Below are 24,308 nucleotides of genomic sequence, written 5' to 3' on the forward strand. Positions count from 1 at the left end.
CACTTTATCTCATTTAGTCCACCTAGAGACCACCATAAAGGACACTTTATCTCATTTAGTCCACCTAGAGACCACCATAAAGGACACTTTATCTCATTTAATCCACCTAGAGACCACCATAAAGGACACTTTATCTCATTTTGTCCATCTAGAGACCACTCTGAAGGACACTTTATCTCATCTGCTCCATCTAGAGACCACTCTGAAGGACACTTTATCTCATCTGCTCCATCTAGAGACCACTCTGAAGGACACTTTATCTCATCTGCTCCATCTAGAGACCACTCTGAAGGACACTTTATCTCATCTGCTCCATCCAGAGACCACTCTGAAGAACACTTTATCTCATCTGCTCCATCCAGAGACCACTCTGAAGAACACTTTATCTCATCTGCTCCACCTAGAGACCACTCTAAAGGACACTTTATCTCATCTGCTCCATCTAGAGACCATTCTGAAGGACACTTTATCTCATCAGCTCCACCTAGAGACCACTCTGAAGGACACTTTATCTCATCAGCTCCACCTAGAGACCACTCTGAAGGACACTTTATCTCATCAGCTCCACCTAGAGACCACTCTGAAGGACACTTTATCTCATCTGCTCCACCTAGAGACCACTCTCAAGGACACTTTATCTCATCTGCTCCACCTAGAGACCACTCTAAAGGACACTTTATCTCATCTGCTCCATCTAGAGACCACTCTGAAGGACACTTTATCTCATCTGCTCCATCCAGAGACCACTCTGAAGGACACTTTATCTCATCTGCTCCACCTAGAGACCACTCTAAAGGACACTTTATCTCATCTGCTCCATCCAGAGACCACTCTGAAGGACACTTTATCTCATCTGCTCCACCTAGAGACCACTCTGAAGGACACTTTATCTCATCTGCTCCATCTAGAGACCACTCTGAAGGACACTTTATCATATTTTTAGTATATTTTGCCCTCTTTTGGTCATAACATGACTAACTCAGATTGTGGGCGTGGTTTATTTGCTCCAAAGTGACTCGGGTGTGATTTCAGCACAGTCACTGCTGCAGCTGTTGTCCTGGAGGATTCTGTGGCTTTAAAAACTGTTGGAGATGAAGAGGTTATGTAAGAACTCTACTGAGAATACATGCAACAACATGAGGCTAGTCATTTTTATATTAACACAGACATTTCAGAGCAAAAGTTCAGCACAGTCAGCCTGAAAGTGAAATGTTTTTGCCAGATCATCCTCAGGGCCACCGTACCTCCCCCTCCTCCTCCTCTCCTCCCTCCCCCCTCCTCTTCCTCTCCTCCCCCCTCCTCTCTGCATCTCCTCTCAGTGCTCTCGACAGTCGGCAGGATGGACGTCGTAAATCAGGTACAGACGCTCAGCATCCTTCTTTAATTCCTCTTTTCTCGTTCACCTTTGCTCGTTTTCTCCGTGTGCGTGTGCGTGGATCTGCGGTCTGGGGCGTGTTCGTGTCCGTGGGTTTCATGTTTGTGTTTGTCTCCGTGGATGTGGATGAGGATGCTCGGCTCGGTGTGTCGGCCTCAGCCCGGAGAGATGACACATAGATGCTGAATAACAGGAGAGGAGGGGAGATGAGGGGGTCAGGGGGTTTAAATGCTTTTATTCTTCAGTATTTTAACGTGGATGTGGATTTAACCCGCTGCTCGGGTTGATGTGAGACTAACGGAGTCAGAGAGGGGGGAGGACCGGGCTGTGGGGGGCTCTGAGGAGCTCTGACTGCAGGAGGTGCTGTCTGTCAGTACGTGGGCTCCTCTGCCCTGCGCGCTGTCTGCAGGAGAACCCTAAAAAAAAAAAACACCAACAGAGCCACAGCTCCGTGTTCGCGTGATGAAACCAGACTCCTGCTCCGTGTTTGTGTGTGTGTGTGTGTGTGTGTGTGAGTGTGTGTGTGTTTGTAAAATGGCAGCCGGAGGAGGAGGAGGAGGAGGATGCTGATGTTGTCGCTGCTGGCCGATCTGCTTCTGTTTTCTCTCATTATTTCTTTTTTTAATATCTTCTCGTCGATTCTCTGCTGAACTATTCCGATGTTTGGACCCGGTTATAACCCGGTTTCACCCGGTTTCACCCGGGATCACCCCCTCCTCCTCCCACTCCTCCTCCAAAGCAGCTGCAGCCGTAAGATGGAGACCGATGAAAAAAAGCCTCTAAAATCTGCTGATGTTAAATATTACCGTTAAATACTCTGCTTCTAGAATAGTTGGAGTTGTCATTAATAATTATTTTATCTTTTTTTTAACATTTACCTTCTTTATTAAAGAAAACCTGTGACATCTGTAGGCCTGCTGTTATTCAGGGCTGTCAAACCATCAGTTTTAAAATCTGTTTACCACTAGATCTCAGTATTATTCACTGTTCATCACATCTGTGATTGCATGTGTTAAAATTTTGTTATTTTGCAGTTTAAGCACATTTTTTGGTCCATGATGACGCTGCAAGGCATAAAGAGACGGGTCAATAAAACTAAATAAATGAATAGGAAAGAGTCCAGCTCTGCACAATAAATCTAATCCAATATCAGGCTGTGCAATTACATAATCACATAAAAGGCTGCAGTAATTTTAGTATTCAGAACGGTAAAGGCTGATAAATGTGCATGCACAAAGGCCTTTAAGGTTACCGCAGCTCCAAGTACCTTTATTTTCATTAACCTTCATGTTTTTGGACCATTTTATGAAAATAACATTTTCATCTCGACACCTTTTTCTGAGTTTTTAAGCCTCAAACATGAGCTTTGGCATTTTCATCTTTCCCCCATGGCTATAATGCACTGTCAACAAAAATCTACTTCCATTATTTATATATATATATATATATATATATATATATATATATATATATATATATATATAAAATCCCAGAGCCATTAGAAGAGGGGTGTCAGGCTCGGTAACAGCAGGGGCCAAATTCTGAATTTGGGTCTAACCTGAGGGCCTAACAGGGTCAAAGTGTCCCATAAACTGTCAACCTCATCTTCACCGGTAACCTGTTATAGGGGAAAACGTAACATTGATGATAAATAATTTTGAGATTTGAAAAAAGTCAAAAGTTAAAATCATGATTTTTAACAGTTAAAGTACTAAATGAAATTCAAAAACCTGAGTTAAAAAGTTTAAAATATGAGATGAAATTCAAAATTATGAATTATAGAAGCAAAATATGAGATAAAATTCAAAATTATGAATTATAAAAGCAAAATATGAGATAAAATTCAAAATTATGAATTATAAAAGCAAAATATGAGATAAAATTCAAAATTATGAATTATAGAAGCAAAATATGAGATAAAATTCAAAATTATGAATTATAAAAGCAAAATATGAGATAAAATTAAAAACAATAACTTAAATTTTTGAATCAAAAAGGTCAATGATTGGGAATAAAACTTATATTTAAGAGTTGAAAAAGTCAAGACATAAGAAAAAAAATCTAAATCAAGAGTACTGGAGGTGAAATATGAGATAAAATTCAAAATTATGGGCTTTAAAGGCAAAATATAAGATACAATTCTAAACCATAAAACTTTAAATACAAGCTAACATTAAAAATATTGAGTTATAAAGGTCCAAACATGAGATAAAAATGTAAGATTTTAAATTGAAAAGGTTAATATTTGGGATTAAAATTCAAATTCATGAATTTGAAATGTAAAAATATGACTTCAAATTTTAAATTATAAATCTAAAAGGTCAAAATATGATATTAAAATCAAAACCATAACTCAAAGTCATAGTTGTGTGATGCAAATTAGAAAATAGGAAATGAAAACACAAATGTTTTTCCCCACATTCCTGACTTTTTATCAGGCGATTTTAAGTTTTTACTTTTTCACATTCTTATGACTTAACAGGAATCCTTTGAATCATCAAGGTTAATTTTTCATTTTTATACTGGAGTCGGGAACAGTCATTAGGAATGAACGGGAACAGGAAAGATAAAAACAAGAAAGTGCAAACTGAGGACACTTCCTGTTTAGATTTTTAAACCGCTTTATTTTGAAAGGAAATGAGGAACCCCTGGTAGATCGGCGTTAACGTTAGCGTCTACATTAGAAAAAGAACTTTCTACAGAGAGAAATGCGAGGTCAACATGCACGAATGTTTGACCTCTGACCCGTCCTCTCAGCTGTCTGTGAGTTTTAAAGGTGAATGAGGCGTTCAGGAGCAGAGGAGGACCGATTCTCCATCACTGTGAGAGCAGGACGCTGCTACAGTGAGTAGCATCCAGCTGCTGCTCTGGTTTAACTCTAAGAGGACAAAATAACATCGTCTAATGTTAGATTAACACCTTAATCTCATCAGGATGAAGACATTTTCATGATATGAGAGTAATCCTGACATCGACCCGCTCCGATTCACCTCGTTCTAACTGTGAAGTCTTTCAGCCTCACAGGAAGTCAGCGTGTAACTCTGCAGGTGATCATTAAAACTGAACCACATTTTTGTTTTCAGACAGATTAAATTTCTCCTAATCTGGGTTATTCAGTGAACTTTTATTTTTTTCTATGTGATTAGACTTTTGGAAATTTATGAGATTAGAGCCATAAAACAATAAGGTCACAGCGACTGTTCAGTTATAATCCAAGCTTTCGTGTTCAGAGGCTGATAAAGGGGGATTCCACCAATTTTCTAAGGCCAATTTTAAAATATTTCATAAAGACGGTTTATTCTGAATGTTCACTGTTTAACATGTTTTCATCATTCTGTCACATTTTCTAAAGCAGTGTTACTCAACCCTGCTCAACCAAAGAGACACATTTTTTAAGAATACCTTTCCAAGAGCCACAAAGTAAGTGTTGAAAAGTGGCAAAAAATGGGTTAAAGTGGGTATAAAAATAAGTTAAAGTGGTAAAATGCTCCAAAAGCAGCAAAAATGGATGACAAGGGGCAAAAATGAGGAGAAAAGTGGAAGAAGAGTCAGAAAGTAGCAAAAATAGGTGACAGAAATGAGTTACAGGTGCCAAAACAGTCAAGAGGGAAAAAGTGGCCAAAAATAGGAAATAAGTGGTATTTAATAGCAAATGTAGCTTAAATAGGCAAATCAATAGTGAAAAGGGCAAAAATGGGATAGAAGTGGAAAAGAGTGGCAAAAATGGGCAAAAAAAAAAGGAAATAAGGGATATTTAACGGCAAGGGGAAGCTTAAATGGGCAAAAAGTGGCAAAAAAAAATGAGTGAAAAGTAACTAAAATAGGCAAAAAAAAAAAAACAGTCAAAAGTGGAAAAAAGTGGTGAAAATTATGGGAAAAAAGGGCAAACTGTAGCTTAAATTGGCAAAAAAAAAATGTTGAAAAAGGGTAAAAATGGAATAAAAGTGGAAACAAAGTGGCAAAAATGGGTAGAGAAACTGGAAAAAAGGGAGGATTTAATGGCAAAAGGTAACTTTAATGGGTGAAAGGTGGCAAAAAAATAGGGAAAAGTGGCAAAAATGGGCAAAAAATTAAGAAAAAGGGGATATTTAATGGCAAATTGTAGCTTAAATGGGCAAAAAAAAATTGTGAAAAAGGGCAAAAACGGGATAAAAGTGGCACAAATGGGTAAAAAATTGGAAAAAAATTGATATTTAAGGGTAAAAGGTAGCTTCAATGAGCAAAAGTGGCAAAAAAAGGTGAAAAAAGGGCAAAAAATGTCCCTTTTTTAAAGTTTTCTGGGGGAATAATATTTAAAATGAAGACATAAAAGAGCCACATGAGGCACCAGAGCCACAGGTTGAGCATCACTGGTCTGGAGATCATTTTAAATCCTTGCTGGAGACTCACCTGTTTGCTCTGGCGTTTAATACAAGCTGACACTTTGATCTCTATTATTCGTTATGTTAGGGGTCCTTTAATGAGCTTTGAATGCCTGTTTTTATTATACTTACATACATTTGAACCTCTTATCCCGTTAGGGGTCGTGAGGGGCTGGAGCCTATCCCAGCTGTCATTGGGCGAGAGGCGGGGTCACCCTGGACTGGTCGCCAGTCAATCAACGGGCTGTGGGCATGCTTGCACTCACACCTACGGGCAATTTAGAGTCACCAATTAACCTAACGAGCACGTTTTTGGTGGTGGGAGGAAGCCGGAGAGAACCCACCCATGCACGGGGAGAACATGCACACTCTGCACAGGAAGGCCCTGACCAGGAAGTAAACCAGGATCCTTCCTGCTGTGAGGCAACAGCGCTAACCGCTGCACCACAGCGTGTTGTTTAAGCCTGGAAAGCACTTTGGTCAGCTGTGGTGGCTTTAAATGTGCTGCAGAAATCAACACTGACATTAGCATACAGAGGAGGTCTGGGATGTCTTCATCAGGACTGGACCGGCTGTACAGACGCAGCACCGGCATGGATTAGAGACCAGAAACATGGAAAAGAGGAGCGCGCTTAAATTAAGGTGCACAAGCAAAAAAAGACAAGAAAACTGAAGGGTCAGCACGCTGAAATTTCCTTCAGGTTCTTTTAATTCTGGGTAAAGAGGAGGATTACACGGGGGAGTCTTCACAATAAGAGCTGCTGCACAGCCACCCAGACCACCTCACCTCAGAACAAGATCTCTTAGATAATAACCTGATATATCCCGGACCAGCCCCCATTTATGTAACAAACAGCTCCTGTAAGTAGACTGGTTTAGCAGCGGAGGGTAAAAGGGAAGTTTAATTTGTCTGCAGCCAGGTGCCTCTCATAAATTAGCCACACAGGAAGACGCCGTCCCTCAGACAGCGGTTGTTCACAAAAGCAGCCCACCCCTTTGTAACGCGGCATCTTTGTCATTTCAATCTAACCAGCACCTCAGAAGACTTATTTACTAAAAGCATGAGGGGGAAAAGCTGTTAAAGAGGCATCGCTAGCCTCTTAGCGCATAGCTAACTGGCCCCCATTCATTCTTATTAGCATATAGGGACAGGGGCGTAGCTGGGGATTCAGGGCCCCTAGAAGAAATGGTACACAGCCCCCCCCCCCCCCCCCCCCCAGGCCAGCCAAGCAGCTGTACTCTAATGTATTTTTGAACCATAATTCCCCCATTTATGAGCAATATTTTGACTACATTTACTTGGATTATTTTGCAGTGCTGGACCATCAGGACGTTTTTAAAGGCAGAGCCCCCCAGAATTGTATTTTACTCTATTTAATACAAATTTCAGTCTGTTGACCGAGTCGTTTAGTCTCTTTTGATTCAATAACGACACTAAACCAGTGATACTCAGCGTGTGGCTCTCTGGTGATGATTTGTGGCTCTTTTATGCCCTAATTTGGACCATTATCCTCATTTTTGACACTTTTATCCTGTTTTTGCAGTTTTTTGCCCCTTTTTGCCTATTTTTGCCACTTCTCACCCATTCATGCTGCCCTTTTGCAGTAAATTCCCAATTAGTTCCCATTTTACCAACTTTTTTCTGAATTTTGCCCATTTTAGTCACTTTTCATACATTTTTTGCCACTTTTGGACCATTTTTGCCACTTCTCACTAATTTTTGCCACTTTCTGCCTTTTGTCACCACTTTTTCTCCCAATTTTTGCATCTTTTCCATCAGTGTTTGCCCCTTTTTGCCCCCTTTTTTGCCACTTTTTGCCCATTTAAGCTGCCTCTTGCAATTAAATGCCATCTTTTCCCATTTTTTCCACCTTTTTTCAGATTTTTGCCACTTTTTGACAATTTTTTGGCACCTTTACCTTATTTTTTGGTCACTTCTCACCAATTTTTGCCACATTCTTCCCTTTTTTTGCTACTTTTCTTTCAGTGTTTGCAGCTTTTTGACCACTTTGCTACCTTTAACTTATTTTAATTGCCACTTAGATTGAGGCTCTTGCAAATGTATTTTTCAACAGTTTAGCTCTTTGGTTTAGCAGGTTGAGTAACGCTGCACTAAATGCTTAGAAAAGTCAATAAAATCACACTTTTCATCGTGGGCTTCTCAAGGGCCTGGGTCGTACGGGCCCCCCCCCCCCCCCCCCGTGTAGGGATGCTAAGCTGCAGTGCAGTCAGTGGTAGTCCTGCGTTAGCTTCATCTGCTAACATCCAGACTATCAGCCTTTCTGACTGGTAGAAAACTGTGATGATTCTGGAAACGTACGTCCTGACTGGTTGAACAGGACAGAAAAGAACGCTCTCCTAGAATAAAAGAAGCTCTTCTGTAAGAACTGAAGGATCTGTTTCTTCTTTTGGAGAGGCGGGATGATGTTTGGGGGAACACTGAAGTATTTTGTGCCTTTCTCGTACAGAGGTCACGTTGGGGTCGTGGCGTGCTCTCTCATATGAATGGCAGGGGAATGTTCATCAAACATGAGCATGTTTTTGTCCCAGGGCTGAGAACACAGAGCTGCTTTCAGGTTATTTGTTCCAGCGTCTTCATGGCTTCATGTTGGAGTTTATGCTCCATGAAGAGGAAAGCGCTGAGAAAGACTGCTGCGAGATTTTTCCTCTTCTTAAGAGTGAAGGACACGTCTCCATGCATGCAGGCCCCTTCAAAATAAAACACATAAATGACTTTATTCTCATCCTTAGGTGTTTATTGTTGGTGTTAAAAGATCATTCATTCTGATCATTAATGAAAACATGTTCATATTTTGGTTTCTCTCCAGTTTATCAACTTTTTAATGGCCTCAGTGTAAACTGATCTGAGCTCTGAATACAGACTGAAAACAACAGAAACCTGAGAGCTGCTGGATATCGACCGGTTTGTAGAAGCAAACCAACATCCGTGTGTTTTTATCTGATTTAAAATAAATCTTGAGTTTAGATCTAATCAGCTGCAGACGTCTGATTCTGTCTTTTTTATGTCTCGTTTTTCCCTCCAGCTAAGATCCTCGTGTTGAGCGTTCAGATTATTTAAGACTAAAGGCTCTGCATGCAGTTTTTTCATGCACCTAATTTGCATGTTGGGGCTGCACGGCGGCGCAGACGTTAGCGCCGTAGCCTCACAGCAGGAAGGTCCCTGCTTCACTTCCTGGTCAGAGTCTTTCTGTGTGCAGTTTGCACGTTCTCCCCTGTGCAGGTTTGGGTTCTTTCTGGGTTCTCCAGCTTCCTCCCACCACCCAGAGCCTGTGATGTTCTCCTCTGTGTTTCTGCAGACTGGAAGTAATGGCAACACCTCTCATGATATTTTGCCCTGATATTCACCTTCAGGATGATTTCTTATGATGTCAGGGTTTTCAGAGATGTTCAGAGAAGTTCTGGAGGAAACAGGAAGTTTTGGGCCCTCCTGATTGGCTTAGATGATGTGATGTCACTTTGTGTGGGACTGACTGATCTCCTCTGATTGGCTGAGAACAATCATTCTGGTTCTACTGTGTCACAGAGAGTTGGGAGGAAGCCGGACAGGAATGACCATATATGGTTACTTACCCAATGAAGGGTTAAGACGGCAGAAAAATCTGAAAACGTTCAAAAACAGTTTTAAAAGCAACTTGGTGGAATTATAAAAAAAGATGCCATTAGACGTGATTAATGACAGAAACTCTGAGGTATATTAGAGTTTTAAAATTGAATCTGTTTGACAGTCCTACCTCCCATACTGGTACTGTTACTGTTATATACTGTTAAAGTTATCAGTGTTTGATTTTCTTTAGTCCTGTTGTTCTGTATCTTATGATTTTATTCCTCTTTTATTGATTCCAGCTTCAGCCCTGTGTCTTTCAGTAATTCTAAAGCTCGTGAGTTTTGGGATGTTGTGACCTTATCTTTGCTTCTAACCCTCATTCTCTCCTCTCTCTCTGATCGTCCTACAGCTGGTGGCTCAGGGTCAGTTCAGGGTGTTGAAGGTTCCTCTGGGCTTCATCAAGGCCTTAGAATGGGTGAGTTCATCTCTGTGACACCTACTCTGTGATGGAAATGAGCTGACTCAGCTAAGCTCCACTTAATAAAAAGATTTTAATAAAGATTCACGGGAATAAAGCCATCCAAACCTACCTGGTCCTATGTGAAAAAGTCATTGCCCCCCTTTGTCAAATCATAAAATCATAAATTAAGTGAGTTTAGTTTGACTATCCACAGCCAGACCTGATTACTGCCAGACCTGCTGAATCCAGAACCCCCTTAAATAGAACCTGTCTGACAAAGTGAAGTAGGCTAAAAGATCTCCAACACCTCATGGGACCATCTAAAGAACATATGAGAAACAGAGTCTGTCAGTCTGAAAGGGTTACAAAGACATTTCTAAGACACCGGGACTTCAGCCAACCACGCTGAGAGCCATTACCCACAAATGTAGAAAACTGTGAGCATTGGAGAACCTTCGCAGGAATGGTCGGCCTACCAACATGACTCCAAGAGAACATGGACGACTCATCCAGGAGGTCCCAGAAGAACCCAGAACATCTAAAGATATCGAAACGACTGGTGGAATGTTAAAAGCTCTGATGACGTCATCTTCAGAGGCAGTATATAGAATGTTTGTGAAGCTGGGGATGTTGGGGCCTTTTTTCCTCAATTTTTGCCAAATTTAAGGCCTTTGTGGTAATTTATCAAAAGTTGGTTGAGCTCACAAGGAGCGAGGGTTTCCCAAACCTTCCCAGGAGTGGACAGCCTGCCAGAATGACTTTACTCAGGTTATCTTTGTCTTATATTAAACTAGTTTGATGATCTGAAACATTTAAGTTACAAATATGAAAACATAAGAAACAGGACAGGGAAAAGACTTTTTCACATCCCTCTACAGCTGATTTTTAGTGGATGTGTTCGTATGTGCTGATGCTCACAGATACAGGTTTGATTTTACACAAACACTCAGGGCTGAGCAGGAGTCTGACTGTGACCATCTGCTCCGTGTGTGTGTTTGCTGACTGAATGATGATGATGGTAGTTATTTTATCAGTGAAGGATGGCTGTTTGGTCTTCTTGCATCATTTTACTCCTGCTGTTCATTTTTAAAACCAGACCTCTATCTGCATTTATGTGACTGCAGGAGTAGGGGATCGAACCCCTGACCTTCCAGATGAGCTGCAGCGGTTGATCCAGGCTTCTATGATGGGGTTACTATGAATGCTCTCACTGTAGCAGAGCTAGGTAGCATAGTGCTGATGACGGCGGTGATAGTGGAGGAAACATTGATCAGTTTATCTTCACGCTGTGTTCCTGAGCCGCTATAGATAGAAGTGATGATGAGTCATCGTCCTGCAGGAGATCCACTCTTTGTTTCTCCTCAGCTTCAACAGATCCTCATCTAAAACCTGCAATATAGGGGCTGTGTTTATCATAACGTCTGATTTTAGCAGCTCATCATCGCGCCTCTAAACTACTCAACAATTCCTTAGGAACCTCCAGAGGAGACGCTCGTGTTCTAGAGTTTATTTATGGCTGCTTTCCTGGAACAAAGATGTCCTCTGGCTGAGTAAATATGAGAGGGAATGTTCTGGTGGGTTTGATTCTGGAGAGTCAGACATGAAAACTGCAGTTGCACAAAGCAATAAAAATTCAAACTCAAATATCTCACCTTGTACTGAAATATAAAACATCTTAAAGTGAAAATGCTTCCCCAAAGCCAATTTCAAATCCCAATGAATTACAAATCTCAATAAAACAGTCCAAATCTGCCATGAGGCATGAAAACAAAAAAACAATGATCTTTCCTAGTGGTATACAGTTTGATGTTTTATTAATTTCTTTATCTGATTAAAACAATTTAAAACTTAAAAGATAATAATAATTTTTTTTGTTTAATTTTTTAATTAAAAAAACTCATTAAAATTAGATATCAATTTATTCTTAATTTCTTTTATTTTTGCTTCATTTTTGCTTAAATTTGATCTCTTATTTCCTTTATGACCTTTCTATTTATTTGAATTTATTTTGGATTTTTTAACTTTCTATTTATATTCTTTATTTCATTAAAATATTTGAAATTTATTCATTTTAATTTCTTTTATGCTATTTTTAATTTAATTTTTATACTTTGTATAAAAAAAATCAAATTTCTTTGAAATTTAAAAAAAGTATATACTTTTTTCTTTTTTTAATGTGTATTTTTATTTAACATTAGTTTTTAATTTCTTTTTATGCTTTGAAGATACTTTATTTTGAGTTTCTTTGAAAAAGTTGATATTAATTTATTAATTTCTGAATGAGTTTTTAATTGTGGTTTTTTTATTTTTAATTTTTAATTTGTTTTATCTTATTTATAAGGTTTTTTCTTAATCTCATTTAACTTAGATATTATTCTTATTCTTAATTTCTTTTATTTTTGTTTCATCATTTTTGTTTAGTTTAATTTATTTGTGTTTTTTAATCTAATTTATTTATACTTTTTATTTCATTAAATTATTTGAAATTTATTCATTTTAATTTTTTTATTTTATCATTTTATTTAATTTTTTCTTTGTATATCATATATATTTTATTTATTTTTTCTATATTTTTTATTTTCACTTATATTTTGATTTTGTTCTTTTTTCTTTTTGGTAGATTAAATCGGCTGCAATCATTTATGCCAAAAAAAAAAAAAAAAGAAAGAAATGAAATAAAAATTTAAAAAAAATCAAATGCATGACTTATGCACTTTAGATGATTACTGTCATGTTTATCAGAAATTTTTCGTCTGAGTGCATAAAATGAAACCAGAAACCACTCCGTTTTCAGCATTTTCAGTGTTTTTTATGTTGAAATTGAAACTCCAATATTATTATGGTCAAGTGTATCCAGTATGCCTGTTTAATCCCATGGCAACAAGAAGAGACGTCCCAGACAGTCAAAAGCTGCAGAGTTTACTGAATTTAAAATCATAATTATCATTTTTGACCGTCTCATGATCAAACTGTGCAGCCATACGGTGTCTAAAAGGAACGTCAGCCGGGTGAATGTTCACCTCAGACCAGTCCTTGTTACAGTTATCCTGGTTTTAATTCGTCGTTTCTCTCCCTCCTGCAGTTCTTCGCCATCTTTGCCTTCTCCACCTGTGGGAGTTATTCTGGGATGTTCCGGATGGCGGTGGAATGTAAGAACAAGACAGAGAGCGACCTCAGCATAGAGGTGGAGTTTGAGTATCCCTTCAGGTGAGAACAGCCCTGGGTAACAGAGGCGGGCTCAGGATGTTTGAGGGGCGGGGCCAAAATAACTGCAAGGGCACCTGCTGTGTGTGTGTGGGTGTGTGTGTGGGTGTGTGTGTGTGTGTGTGTGTGTAGACGCCGGCTCTCAGGAGGTTAAAAAAGTCGCTGATGTGTCTAAAAAAACTGTTCCTGTTTCCCAGACTCCACCAGGTGTACTTCGATGCCCCCACCTGTAAGAACAAGGAGACAGAGCGTTACTTCCTGGTTGGCGACTACTCCTCCTCGGCCGAGTTCTTCGTCACCATCGGCGTGTTCGCCTTCCTCTACTCCACGGCGGCTCTCAGCATCTACATCTTCTTCTTCGAGAAGTACAAGGAGAACAACAAAGGGCCGCTCATCGTAAGTGCAGACATCAGAAAACCGTGGACAGGTGAGCTGTGGGAAACCTCGCTCTAACCGTGTCTGTGTGAATCCAGGATCTGGGCGTGACCGCCGTCTTCGCCTTCATGTGGTTGGTGAGTTCTGCGGCGTGGGCCAAAGGTCTGTCCGACGTGAAGACGGCGACCGACCCGGACGAGGTGATCACCATGATCCCGGCCTGTGAGGAGATGGGGAACAAATGCCGCGAAGTCCACGACCCGGTCATGTCCGGACTCAACACCTCCGTGGTGAGAGCGCCCTCTTGAGTTCAAGGTCGACGCCCAGGCCTTAGTATCAAAAACCAACTTTTGAATGACATGACGAAGATGTCCACACGGAGAAAATACCATAAAATTACTTTAAATTAATCCTTCTGCCGCTTTGAGTCATCTTTTATCAGCTTAAGTCCCGTTTAAAAAATCTTTTCTCTAACTCAGAGATACTCAACGCCTAGCTCCACAGCCTCATGGGACTCTTTATGTCTTCATTTCAAATATTATCCCCCCAGAAAACCAAAAACAGGGACCTTTGACCTCAGAAATGATCCATTGTGAGTCACATTAATCAGATTGTTTCTTATGCTTGTACTCTGGGCTTTAATTGGCCACTTTTAACCAATTCTTGCTGCTTTTAGCCCATTTTTGCCAGTTTTGTCTTGCTTTCTGTTTTTTTCTCACCACTTTTTCCACATTTTGCCACCATTTTACAGCTTTTTACCCAGTTGTACCACCTTTATGCTGCTTTTTGCACCCGGTTTTGCCTTTTTCTGCCCGTTTTTTCTACTTTTTCTCCCTATTTTTACCCCTTTTCACCAATTTTTGCCTTTTTTTTGGTCTATTTTTGCCAATGTTGTCCTGCTTTTTGCCATTTTCCCTCCTTTTTGCCATTTTCTAGCACTTTTTGCCCATATACGCTGCCTTTTTCAATTATATGTCATTTTTTTCCATGGTTTGCCACCATTTTACAGCTTTTTGCCCATTTTTACCACCTTTATGCTGCATTTTGCACCCATTTTTTCCTGTTTCTGCATGTTTTTTCTACTTTTTCTCCCCATTTTTGCCACTTTTTTTGCCCGTTTTGCCAATTTTGTCCTGCTTTTTGCCATTTTACCCCCTTTTTTGCCATTTTCATAGCACTTTTCGCCCATATAAGCTGCCTTTTCCCTCACATTCCGCTTTTTTTTGGTGCTTTGGCCCTGGCCCTGTGACTTATTTTTTGTCACTTCTCCCCCATTTTTGCCAGTTTCTGCCTGTCATTACTACTTTTTCTCCCCTTTTTTTCCCCTTTTTTGCAGCTTTTTGGCCATTTTTGCCACCTGTAACTTATTTTTATTGCCACTTTAACCTTTTTTGCCACTTTTCACCACTTAGATTGTGGCTCTTGTATGTATTTTTCAGCTATTTTGCTCTCTGGTTGAGTGTCAATGCTCGAACTGATAAATGATTTAAAATTATGAAACAAAATATTTGATTTTCTACGAGCAGGACTAGAGGTGGTGGAAAAAATTAAATTTTTTAAAGTAAAAAATGTAATGATTTATAAAAAAACACTTTTTAATGTGGACATTTTTATCACTTAACATAACAGGAGTTTTATTGTTTGATCTTTTAATTGGACACTGTAAAAAAAAATCTGCATCATAATCTCTGTTGGTGTCCAGAGATGAAAAAATCCCATCATGCAAGTGTGTGGAAATTAACCCTTTAAATGCCAGTCTGGTGGCCTAAAACCGCCATCATTTCCACACACTAAAATCTTGGAGTGAATTTTCTTAAAGCAGCTGGCCGTCTTATTAATGGATGAACAGTAGAATTGTTATTTAGCAGGTTAATTTTATTTTACAGTGTCTGAGTTATTTTCCCGCCAGTCCTTCTGATGGTTCCTCCTCTCTTCCTGCAGGCGTTCGGTTTCATTAACCTGATCTTGTGGGCGGGAAACCTGTGGTTCGTCTTTAAGGAGACGGGAATCATCGCTCCCTTCATGCGAGCTCCGCCTCCTCAGGACAAAGCCGCCGCACCAGGCGCCTACGGCCAGCAGGGGGGGGCGTACGAACAAGACCCATACGCCAGCAACCAGGGAGGCTACCAACCCGACTACAACCAGCAGGGATACAACCAGGTGATCACATGACCCACTCACGCTTTTACCCTCAGGTTTTCACAGTAAAGGTCTTTTCACAGTAAAGGTCTTTTCACAATAAAGGTCTTTTCACAGTAAAGGTCTTTTCACAGTAAAGGTCTTTTCACAGTAAAGGTCTTTTCACAATAAAGGTCTTTTCACAGTAAAGGTCTTTTCACAGTAAAGGTCTTTTCACAGTAAAGGTCTTTTCACAATAAAGGTCTTTTCACAGTAAAGGTCTTTTCACAGTAAAGGTCTTTTCACAGTAAAGGTCTTTTCACAGTAAAGGTCTTTTCACAATAAAGGTCTTTTCACAGTAAAGGTCTTTTCACAGTAAAGGTCTTTTCACAGTAAAGGTCTTTTCACAGTAAAGGTCTTTTCACAGTAAAGGTCTTTTCACAGTAAAGGTCTTTTCACAGTAAAGGTCTTTTCACAGTAAAGGTCTTTTCACAATAAAGGTCTTTTCACAGTAAAGGTCTTTTCACAGTAAAGGTCTTTTCACAGTAAAGGTCTTTTCACAATAAAGGTCTTTTCACAGTAAAGGTCTTTTCACAGTAAAGGTCTGATATTAATCCCTCTAAGACGAGTTAACATCGCTCTCAGAGGTCCCTGAAACATGTCTGCTGGGAAAACACTCAAGTATTGGATTTTTGTACGTCTGCTTTAGAACGAGCTGTTTCTTTAAATGGAGCTGTCTGACTCCGCCCCTGACTCCACCCCTTCAGGAAATTGATTTTTTTAGACTTTATTGGAATGATATTCATTCAAACGTGAAATAAACATAAATTCTGAAGAAAATATCTTGTATATTTAGTATAAAACTGGCGTTGGAAGTAAATAAAGCTGTCGGTGTCGGTTTGTGCAGCCAGCAGTGTTGTGATGCCATTCTAGCAGAGGCTTTTATCCAAAGCTACGTAAACCTGGGACAGTAAAGGACACTCATGGTGCTCGGGACCGGGATTCGAACCCCCAGTCTCCTGTAGAACAGTCAGCCCTGTAAACCACTGAGCGCTCCAGCATCTCTGTACTATCATGTAGGAGAGGAGGACGTTTTCGCTCCTGTGTCTGCCTTTAAACTCAACGAGTGTTTTTATTGGTCACGAGTGCTCGTCTGGAGCCAAACTATGAAAAATCGACCACAGTTTGAATAAATATCTGAAACAGTTTGACTCTGAGAAATTAAGCTGGTGTGGAAGCTTAAATGGAAAAATAAATGTTTAATGCAGTGTTGCTCAACCCTACTCAACAAAAGAGCCAAACTGAAAAATACATTTGCAAGAGCCACAATTTAAGAGGTGAAAAGTGGAAAAACGGCTTGAAGTAGCAAATAAAAAAAATTTAAAAAATAAGTTAGAGGTGGCAAAAATGGTCCAAAAGCAGCAAATTGTGTGAAAAGCGGTGAAAATGAGGAGGAGAAATGGAAAAATGGTCAGAAAGTAGCAAGAATGGATGAGAAGTGGCAAAAAATGGTCAGAAAGTGGCAAAAAAAGAGTAAAAAATGACTAAAATGGGTAAAAAGCAGTCAAGAGTGGCAGAAATGGGCAAAAATAAGGAAACAAGTGGTATGTAATGGCAAAGCTAAGTTTAAATAGGCAAAAAAAAAATGGTGAAAACGGCAAAATATCCCAAAAATGTATAAAAGTGGCAAAAAGAAGGGACAGAAATTTAGGTAAAAAGAAACAAGTGGTATTTAATGGCAAAAGGCAGCTTTTTTAGATGAAAAGAAGTGGCAAAAATGAGGGAAAAGTGGCAAAAAGAAGCTGCAAAGTGGCCAAAACTAAAGGTAAAATGGGGTATTTAATGGCAAAAAGTAAATTATATGGGTGAAAAGTGGCAAAAATGGTGAAAATGGCAAAAAGTATCCCTTCTTTAAGCTTTTCTGGGGGAACAATATTTAAAATTAAGACATAAAAGAGCCACATGTGGCTCCAGAGCCACAGGTTGAGCATCACTGTTTTAGAATAGTTCACTTTGGAGCAACACCCCTACTATGTCAGCATTTTACTCGTGTTTGACTGTGAAATCACATTAAAATTATTTATAAAGAATATGCCAACAGTTTTGCCACCATAATGCCTCCATAGTTCAGCCTCATGCATGGCGGTGCAGCAGAGTCCTCTCTGCAGGTCTCTCTGTCCCGTCAGGGTCAGCCCTCTACTGAGGCGGGACGGCCCACAGCTCTTAAACAGCACTACCTTCTGTTTCTGTCATGGTCATAGTCTTTGTCTTTTTTACAGGATGCAGAGTACGGACAGGGCTACGGCCAGCAGGGGGCGCCCACCTCCTTCTCCAATCAGATGTGAAATGACAGGAAGCAGGTGAGCCAGACAGGAAGTACAGACGGGATCATAGGTAGTAAAAGTGGTCGTATTTCTCCTCTCACGCTCAGAGCTGGCGGTAAAACTCTAAATCCTCACATGAGAACATTTCTATTCATATAAACCACACAGACTGAGGATGCTTTGACCAACAGCTGGAACTTCCTGCTGATTTTTCACAATAAAAGCCTCCCAGGGATCAAAGATAACCTTTTATATCATTTAAAACCAGCAGCCTCTGCCCCAGACACTCGATGTGTGCAGGTTTTTGCCTTTTATTATTACTATCCTTCAAATTTCCTTATTGCTTATTTTTTGATAATATTAAAGTTAAAATAAACACAAAGAGCAAAGGACTGTCCTCTGTGTTCATCTAAAAAAATCAGGTTAATGGCATCAAACATCAGATTTAAGGCTTGCTTTTTAAATATTCAGGTGTGGCCCAAAACTTCCCAAAACTTTCCAGGAAAAATGTCTTTAAACTCAGGTGCAAAAAGAAAAAGTTCATTTAATGAGAAACACAGAATTTATTTGGTTTCAAGCTGTTCTTAATGCAGTCAGCTTGATAGTTGTACTTTTTTACCTGCATATTTAATTTTTTTTGTGACAAATATGAAAAGGTTTTACAGAAACACTCGCAGCCAATAAAATCTACCAAAAAGAAAAAAGAGATAAAATAACTAAATGAAAAAACTAAATTAGATAAATAAGACAAAAATAAAATTAAATGAGGAAAAATAAAATTATCTAAAAAAATCTAAAAATTAAATAAAATATAATAAACTTATGGATTAATGTAAATGGATTAATTTCTTAAGTAAATACAAATATTTATATTTGAAAAAATTTATAATAAATAAATAGATGCAAATAAAATAAAAATACAGTAAAATAAAATTAAATGAGAAAAAATAAAATTACATAAAAATACAAAACTTAAATAAAATATAATTATATAAGATGTAAATGAATTAATTTCTTAAACAAATAAAAATATTTCTATTTGAATAAAATATTTTTAAAAAAATGAATGCAAATAAAATAGAATTAGAGTAAAATAAAATTAAATGATAAAAAATAACAAAAAATAATAATAAATTACATAAAAATACAAAATTTAAATACAATATAATAATGTAAAATGTTAATTAATTTCTTAAATAAATAAAAATATTTGTATTTTAATTAATTTATAATAAGTAAAAACAATTATGCAATTAAAATAATAACAGAGTAAAATAACATTAAAATATTAGGATAAAAAAGAAATAATCAAAAGAAATTGATAATAAGTTTCAAATTATTTTAATCAAATCAAATAAACTAAATAAATAGTGAAGGCAGAGAAAGATAACTATTTCTCTTTTTATGGCAGATTTTCTCCTTTTTTTCCTTCCTTGTTTTTAATTTATTTGGTATTTGAACTTGACATGGGGGGGCGTGAGTGAGGTGGAGGTGGAGGGCCACATATATATATATATATATATATATATATATATATATATATATATATATATATATTATTATTATTATCATTTTTTTTCTCTCATTTTTAATATAAATTTCAACTGAATGTTCGTGTTTCCTTCACAGAAAACGTCGGAGTGAACCAACAGTGGGTCGCCTGCAACCTACCCACAATGCAACACTCCTGTCTGTCTGCGAAGCTAACGGGTGGTGGGAGGGGAGGGCGGGGTTTAGATGTTCACTATAATGAATCGATGTGTAAATGATCAATAAGAGAGTTATAGATAACAATCCACAACCTTCAAAAAACACCAAAACAACAACAGCAGCAACAACAACAACAAAAGCGACCAATAGAAACGCCCGTAAGCAGCAGCGATGATGTGGATAAGAGTTATTCATATTAAAGAACATAATCTGTGGGGAGAATGTATGTTTGTGTTGTATAGATATGACTTTGAACAGATATATAATATAGACTCTTTATTCATGACTCCTATTCAGACTGACAGGCCCCGCCCACAGAGATCAGACCGGCCAATCATGAAGCAGTCCAGGCTGGGTTTACTCTGAGACTGGATCAGAAGCATCGTCCCAGCCTCCAGCATCACCTCCCAGCTGTTTCCTGTTTGTCTTGCTGCATGTAAATATCAACACAGGAAGTGATGTCATCCTGGAGACACAGTTAACCCAGTCTGGACTTGAGCTTCTAGCTGGTAAAAAGATCCAACATGGCTCCTCGTCGTTAGCGTTTCTTCTGTTTGAGTGATGCTCCTGTCAGTCACTGAGCAGGGCACGCCGTACCAACTTCCGTCTGAGCAGAGACCCTTTCTTAAGCCCCGCCTTCCTTGGTTATGATTAAGGATGAAAAATCCCTCTGCCTTTTAGGCTCCTTCCCATTTTAACAGTTGAATCACAGCTGCTGATATTTAAATCATTTTAATATGAATTTTTATTTGAACTGTTTATTTAAAGAAGCAGCCAAACTCCCTAAAGTTGTCTAAATTGTACAAAAACATTGGCAACATTTTGGTGACAATGTTTACATGCATGTTAGAGAGTATGAAGGGATTTTTGTTGATGAAAATAATGATATTACCAAAAATATAAACATTTATCAAGGTTTGATATTTAATCCAATCATATCAAAGTTTAAAATTCTGTTATGTTAACTTTAGTTTGGGTCTAAATGTTCAGACGGACGTCTCTGTGAGCGAACTTTACTTTTGTCCTCTCCCGAGCCCTCAGCCAATCAGATGCAGCCGTGTGCTGCTCCAATAAAAATCCTCCTGGAGTCTGAAAATCTAAGAGAATTTAAAAGCTATTTCTGCCCTTCTTTTGTTTGTTTTTGGGAAAGTGAAGGTGTTTTAGCGTCGGTATCTTCCTCCGCATGGTGACGTGTTTCTGCTCGTGTTGTACAGTGACTGATGATCAGTGTGATTCTACTTCCTGTTCTCCTGTACAGGTGTGTGTGTGTGTGTGTGCGTGTGTGTGTTTACATCCTCATAACCTGTCCACACTTCTTCTGTAACTCTTTTTCAATGGCGGTTTTCAATCCTTTTCCTTCCTTCTCTTCACTGATCTAAAATACTCATAAATCCTCAATTAATAATCGGGAACTTTGTTTGGTAAATTGTTGACGATCAGGCCTTTAAATGAAGCCGGCTAGTATAAGCAGTCTCCTAATACTAGCCATACCAGCCTGCTATAAAGGCCTGTGCATATATGGGCTTGTATATGAAGCAGGCTTATATTAGGAGACAGGCCTGCATAGAAAGGAGGCGTGTATTAGGATTATCCAAATACAAGCCTCTCTCTATAGTCCTGTCTCTAAATACAAGCCTGTGTATATTTAGGCTTGTATATAAAGCAGGCCTGTATTAGGAGACTGGCCTTGTATACAGACAAGAATAAGGAGGAAGACGTGAATGAAGAGCAAGCTTGTATTAGGAGGAAGGCCTTTCAAAATGGCAGGCTTGTATAAGGATTCTCCTTGTATGAGCCAAACAGGCCTGTCTCCTAACAAAAGCCTGCTTTTTATACAAGTCTGTCTCCTAAAACAAGCCAGTGTATACATAGGCCTGTATATGAAGCATTCTAGTATAGGAAGCAGGCTTGCATTAGAAGGGACAGGCCTGTATCTATACAGGTTTATATGAGGAGAAAGGTCTGTGTATGAAGCAGGCTTGTATCAGGAGTCACCTAATACAGACCTGTCTCTATTCAACCTGCTTTGTTTACAAGCCTGTCCCCTAATACGAGCCTGTGTATATACATAGGTCTGTATTAGAACCAGGCCTGCATGAGGAGATAGGATTTGATACGAGGAAGGCTTGTGTTAGGAATCTCCTAATACAAGCCTACTTCACACACAGGCCTGTATACAGGCTTGTATTAGGAGACAGGCCTGTATATGAAACAGGCTTGGATAAAGTAAAGTTCCCAAGAAGAAGAGGAAGAATCAGCAAACATGACGAGCAGAGCAGAGTTCTGGCTGCTTATTGGCTGCCTGTTATTATCTGAGGATCTACAGTATTTTCTCCTCTTTTTTATTTGACCTCCTTTTCTCTCGTTCTTCTCTTTGCCAACTTTATCTTTGTTTTTCTTTCTTGTCCTCTTCTCTCTAAATGTCTTCCTTTCTCTCAGCCTCAATTTTTCTGCTCCAGTTCTCCTCCTCACTTGGCTTTTCTACTCTGCCTCTCCTCCTCCCCCTCCTCCTCCTCCTCCTCCTCCCCCTCCTCCCCCTCCTCCCCCTCCTCCTCCTCCTTCTCTGTTGTTCTTCTCGTCGTTCTTCTTCTTCTTCGTGACTCTCCTCTCTGCCTCTGTGATGTAACTTCCTGTGTGATGATATTCTATTCAGCATCAGTAACCATGGCGATGGTGTTGACAGTGATGATGACAATGATGATGTGTGTGTGTGACTCGTTGCTATGGAGACACCCCCCTCCTCCTCCCCCTGCTGTGTTTATTCAGTGTAAAGTTTCAATAAACGACAAACTGAACCCTGAGAGTCCGAGTCTGTTCATTCATAGATACATGGAGAGGAAGAACGCCAGGTCCAAAAAAGCTGAGTCACTGTGTGAAAACAATGATTGTCAAATCATTTGATTAACAATAAAATATAAACAACATTTCAGATGTTGAACCTGAGACATTTTACCATTTCATGAGAATATTAGGTCTTCTTGAATTTGATGGCAGCAGCACATCTTCCATCCTTCCACAAGGAAGCACACGTCTCTGCTCTTCCTATGCCGATAAGGAAATCCTAAGGCAGGGAGAAGGCAGCAGAGCTAGCAGGTAACCATGACAACAGAATGATGCTGCATAATGCCCCGTTTACACGACAACGTTTTCCAGTGAAAACCCAAAAGTTTTGTTGCGTTTTGGCTGTCCGTTTACACGGCAACAACGTTTTGGTGCCTGAAAACGGAACTCGGAAACGGTCTACAGAGTGGAAGTTTTTCAAAACGCCCCCGTCTCTGTCTCCGTGTAAACAGGGAAACCTGCACTTTCTCAAAATGGACATGCGCACTGCGACTGCAGTAAATATCCCTGCGCGAGTAGGCTTAGGCCTGATTTATGCTTCTGCATCGACACGGACCCCTACACCATCGCCTGCGTGCACCTCCAAAAAGTCCTAACTATGCGTCGTGGTGAGGCGGACTGCAAGGGCTGTGATTGGTCCACTTAAAACGTCATTCCTTCATCCAGGTCCCTCAGTGGGCGAACCAGTGTGGTGAATTCACCCGTTCTCAGCCTTGACTCGTTCAGTGGTTGTACAGACCACCTCCACAAACGTCTTCCCTGTCGCCTGCGCTTCAACATTTGCAACAAAAGAATTTGTTCGTCGATATCGATGAGCTCCAACTCCAAACACACCCGCTCCACCTCGGTCGCCATGACCGGAAGATAAACAAGGTTTCGGATGTGAAACTACACACACACACAGCCACACCCCCTAGCGACATGGCGGTGAATTACAGAGCGATGCGTTCCCTCGACGGAGAACTTCAATTGGTCGGTGACAGCGTCGCACACCGTCGACGTGACGCAAAAGCATAAATCGGGCTTTATAACACATGCGCGGACGGGAAGCCCAAAACAAAGATGGCCGATACCAGTGTTCTGTTCATGCTCCTCCCTCTTTTGACTTTAACTGTACTTCTCCAACAAAGTGTTGATTTACCTCACCGTCATTTGGATCAGCGGAGACGCATTTCGTGTCTGCACCAGATTCTGACTCCACCTATACGCCGTCGATGGGCGTATGGGTCGAGTTTTTGGTGTTTCCCGCAGTCTCGGTTGAACGGAGGTTGTTTTGAAAACGTTGCTGTCTGAACGTGGAACTTTTTGGAAACGTAAACAAAGCAAAACGTTGTTGTAAAAACGAGGCCTGAGTCAGAAGCAGAAAAAAGGAGGAGCTGGGGTGGAGGAGGGTTGCAGGGGCAGCTTGCAGAGATAGCGGCAGCAGGTAGCCAGGCTGGAGCACTTTAAAGAAGGCAGATCAGCCAATAGCATGCTTGGAGCAAGTCAGCTGACCGTCAGCTGATGAGAGCAAGGCCAACTGTGTCGACAGACAATGATTTCTGGAATGTTCCTGAGCCCATGCAGGGATTTCAGCACAGAATCATGCCTGTTTTTAATGCAGTGGCCCCTGAGGGCCCCTCCAGCCTTGTCCCTTGCTCTCAGAGATGTCTCCAGATTCTCTGAGTCTGTTGATGATATTATGGACTGTAGATGGTCAGCTGGAGGGTTGGGACCCAAAAGTGGGTCGTGGAGCTGTTTCCAGTGGGTCAAGAAAATGTGGCAAGTACTGAAGTCTTTAATGGGCATGCATCCATCCATTTTATATCATTCTATTTTACTGTGATAAAAAGGTCGGTTTAAATGTTTTCTCAGTTTTTCTTACTCATTTATCTTCTTTTTACTTGCAGTAACAAAGCTGCTGTTCCATGATAAATCTCTGGAAAATTTGCAAAAAATGTGGGTTAAAAATGTGTAAATTCTGTCCTGTCTCTTT

The 24,308-nt window shown here is 39.7% G+C and overlaps 1 protein-coding gene across 1 annotated transcript; it reads left to right on the forward strand.

The window, feature by feature from the left end:
* Positions 1 to 1,281: 1,281 nt before the first annotated feature.
* On the forward strand, positions 1,282 to 22,270 carry sypa (synaptophysin a). Its single transcript, XM_041798310.1, has 8 exons — positions 1,282 to 1,357; positions 9,711 to 9,776; positions 12,844 to 12,968; positions 13,163 to 13,361; positions 13,439 to 13,630; positions 15,282 to 15,500; positions 17,738 to 17,818; positions 19,412 to 22,270. The coding sequence occupies exons 1-7, from the start codon at positions 1,340 to 1,342 to the stop codon at positions 17,801 to 17,803; spliced, it is 885 nt and encodes a 294-aa protein (XP_041654244.1). The 5' UTR covers positions 1,282 to 1,339; the 3' UTR covers positions 17,804 to 17,818; positions 19,412 to 22,270.
* The last annotated feature ends 2,038 nt before the right edge of the window (positions 22,271 to 24,308 follow it).

The sequence above is a fragment of the Cheilinus undulatus genome, linkage group 11, assembly GCF_018320785.1.
Source record: "Cheilinus undulatus linkage group 11, ASM1832078v1, whole genome shotgun sequence".
Classification (NCBI taxonomy): Eukaryota; Metazoa; Chordata; class Actinopteri; order Labriformes; family Labridae; genus Cheilinus; species Cheilinus undulatus.

Excerpts from the sequence above, each read along its gene's own strand:
- sypa (XM_041798310.1), top strand. Across the intron at positions 13,631-15,281 it reads CCGGACTCAACACCTCCGTG|GCGTTCGGTTTCATTAACCT; the intron begins GTGAGAGCGCCC and ends CTCTTCCTGCAG. Across the intron at positions 15,501-17,737 it reads ACCAGCAGGGATACAACCAG|GATGCAGAGTACGGACAGGG; the intron begins GTGATCACATGA and ends TCTTTTTTACAG.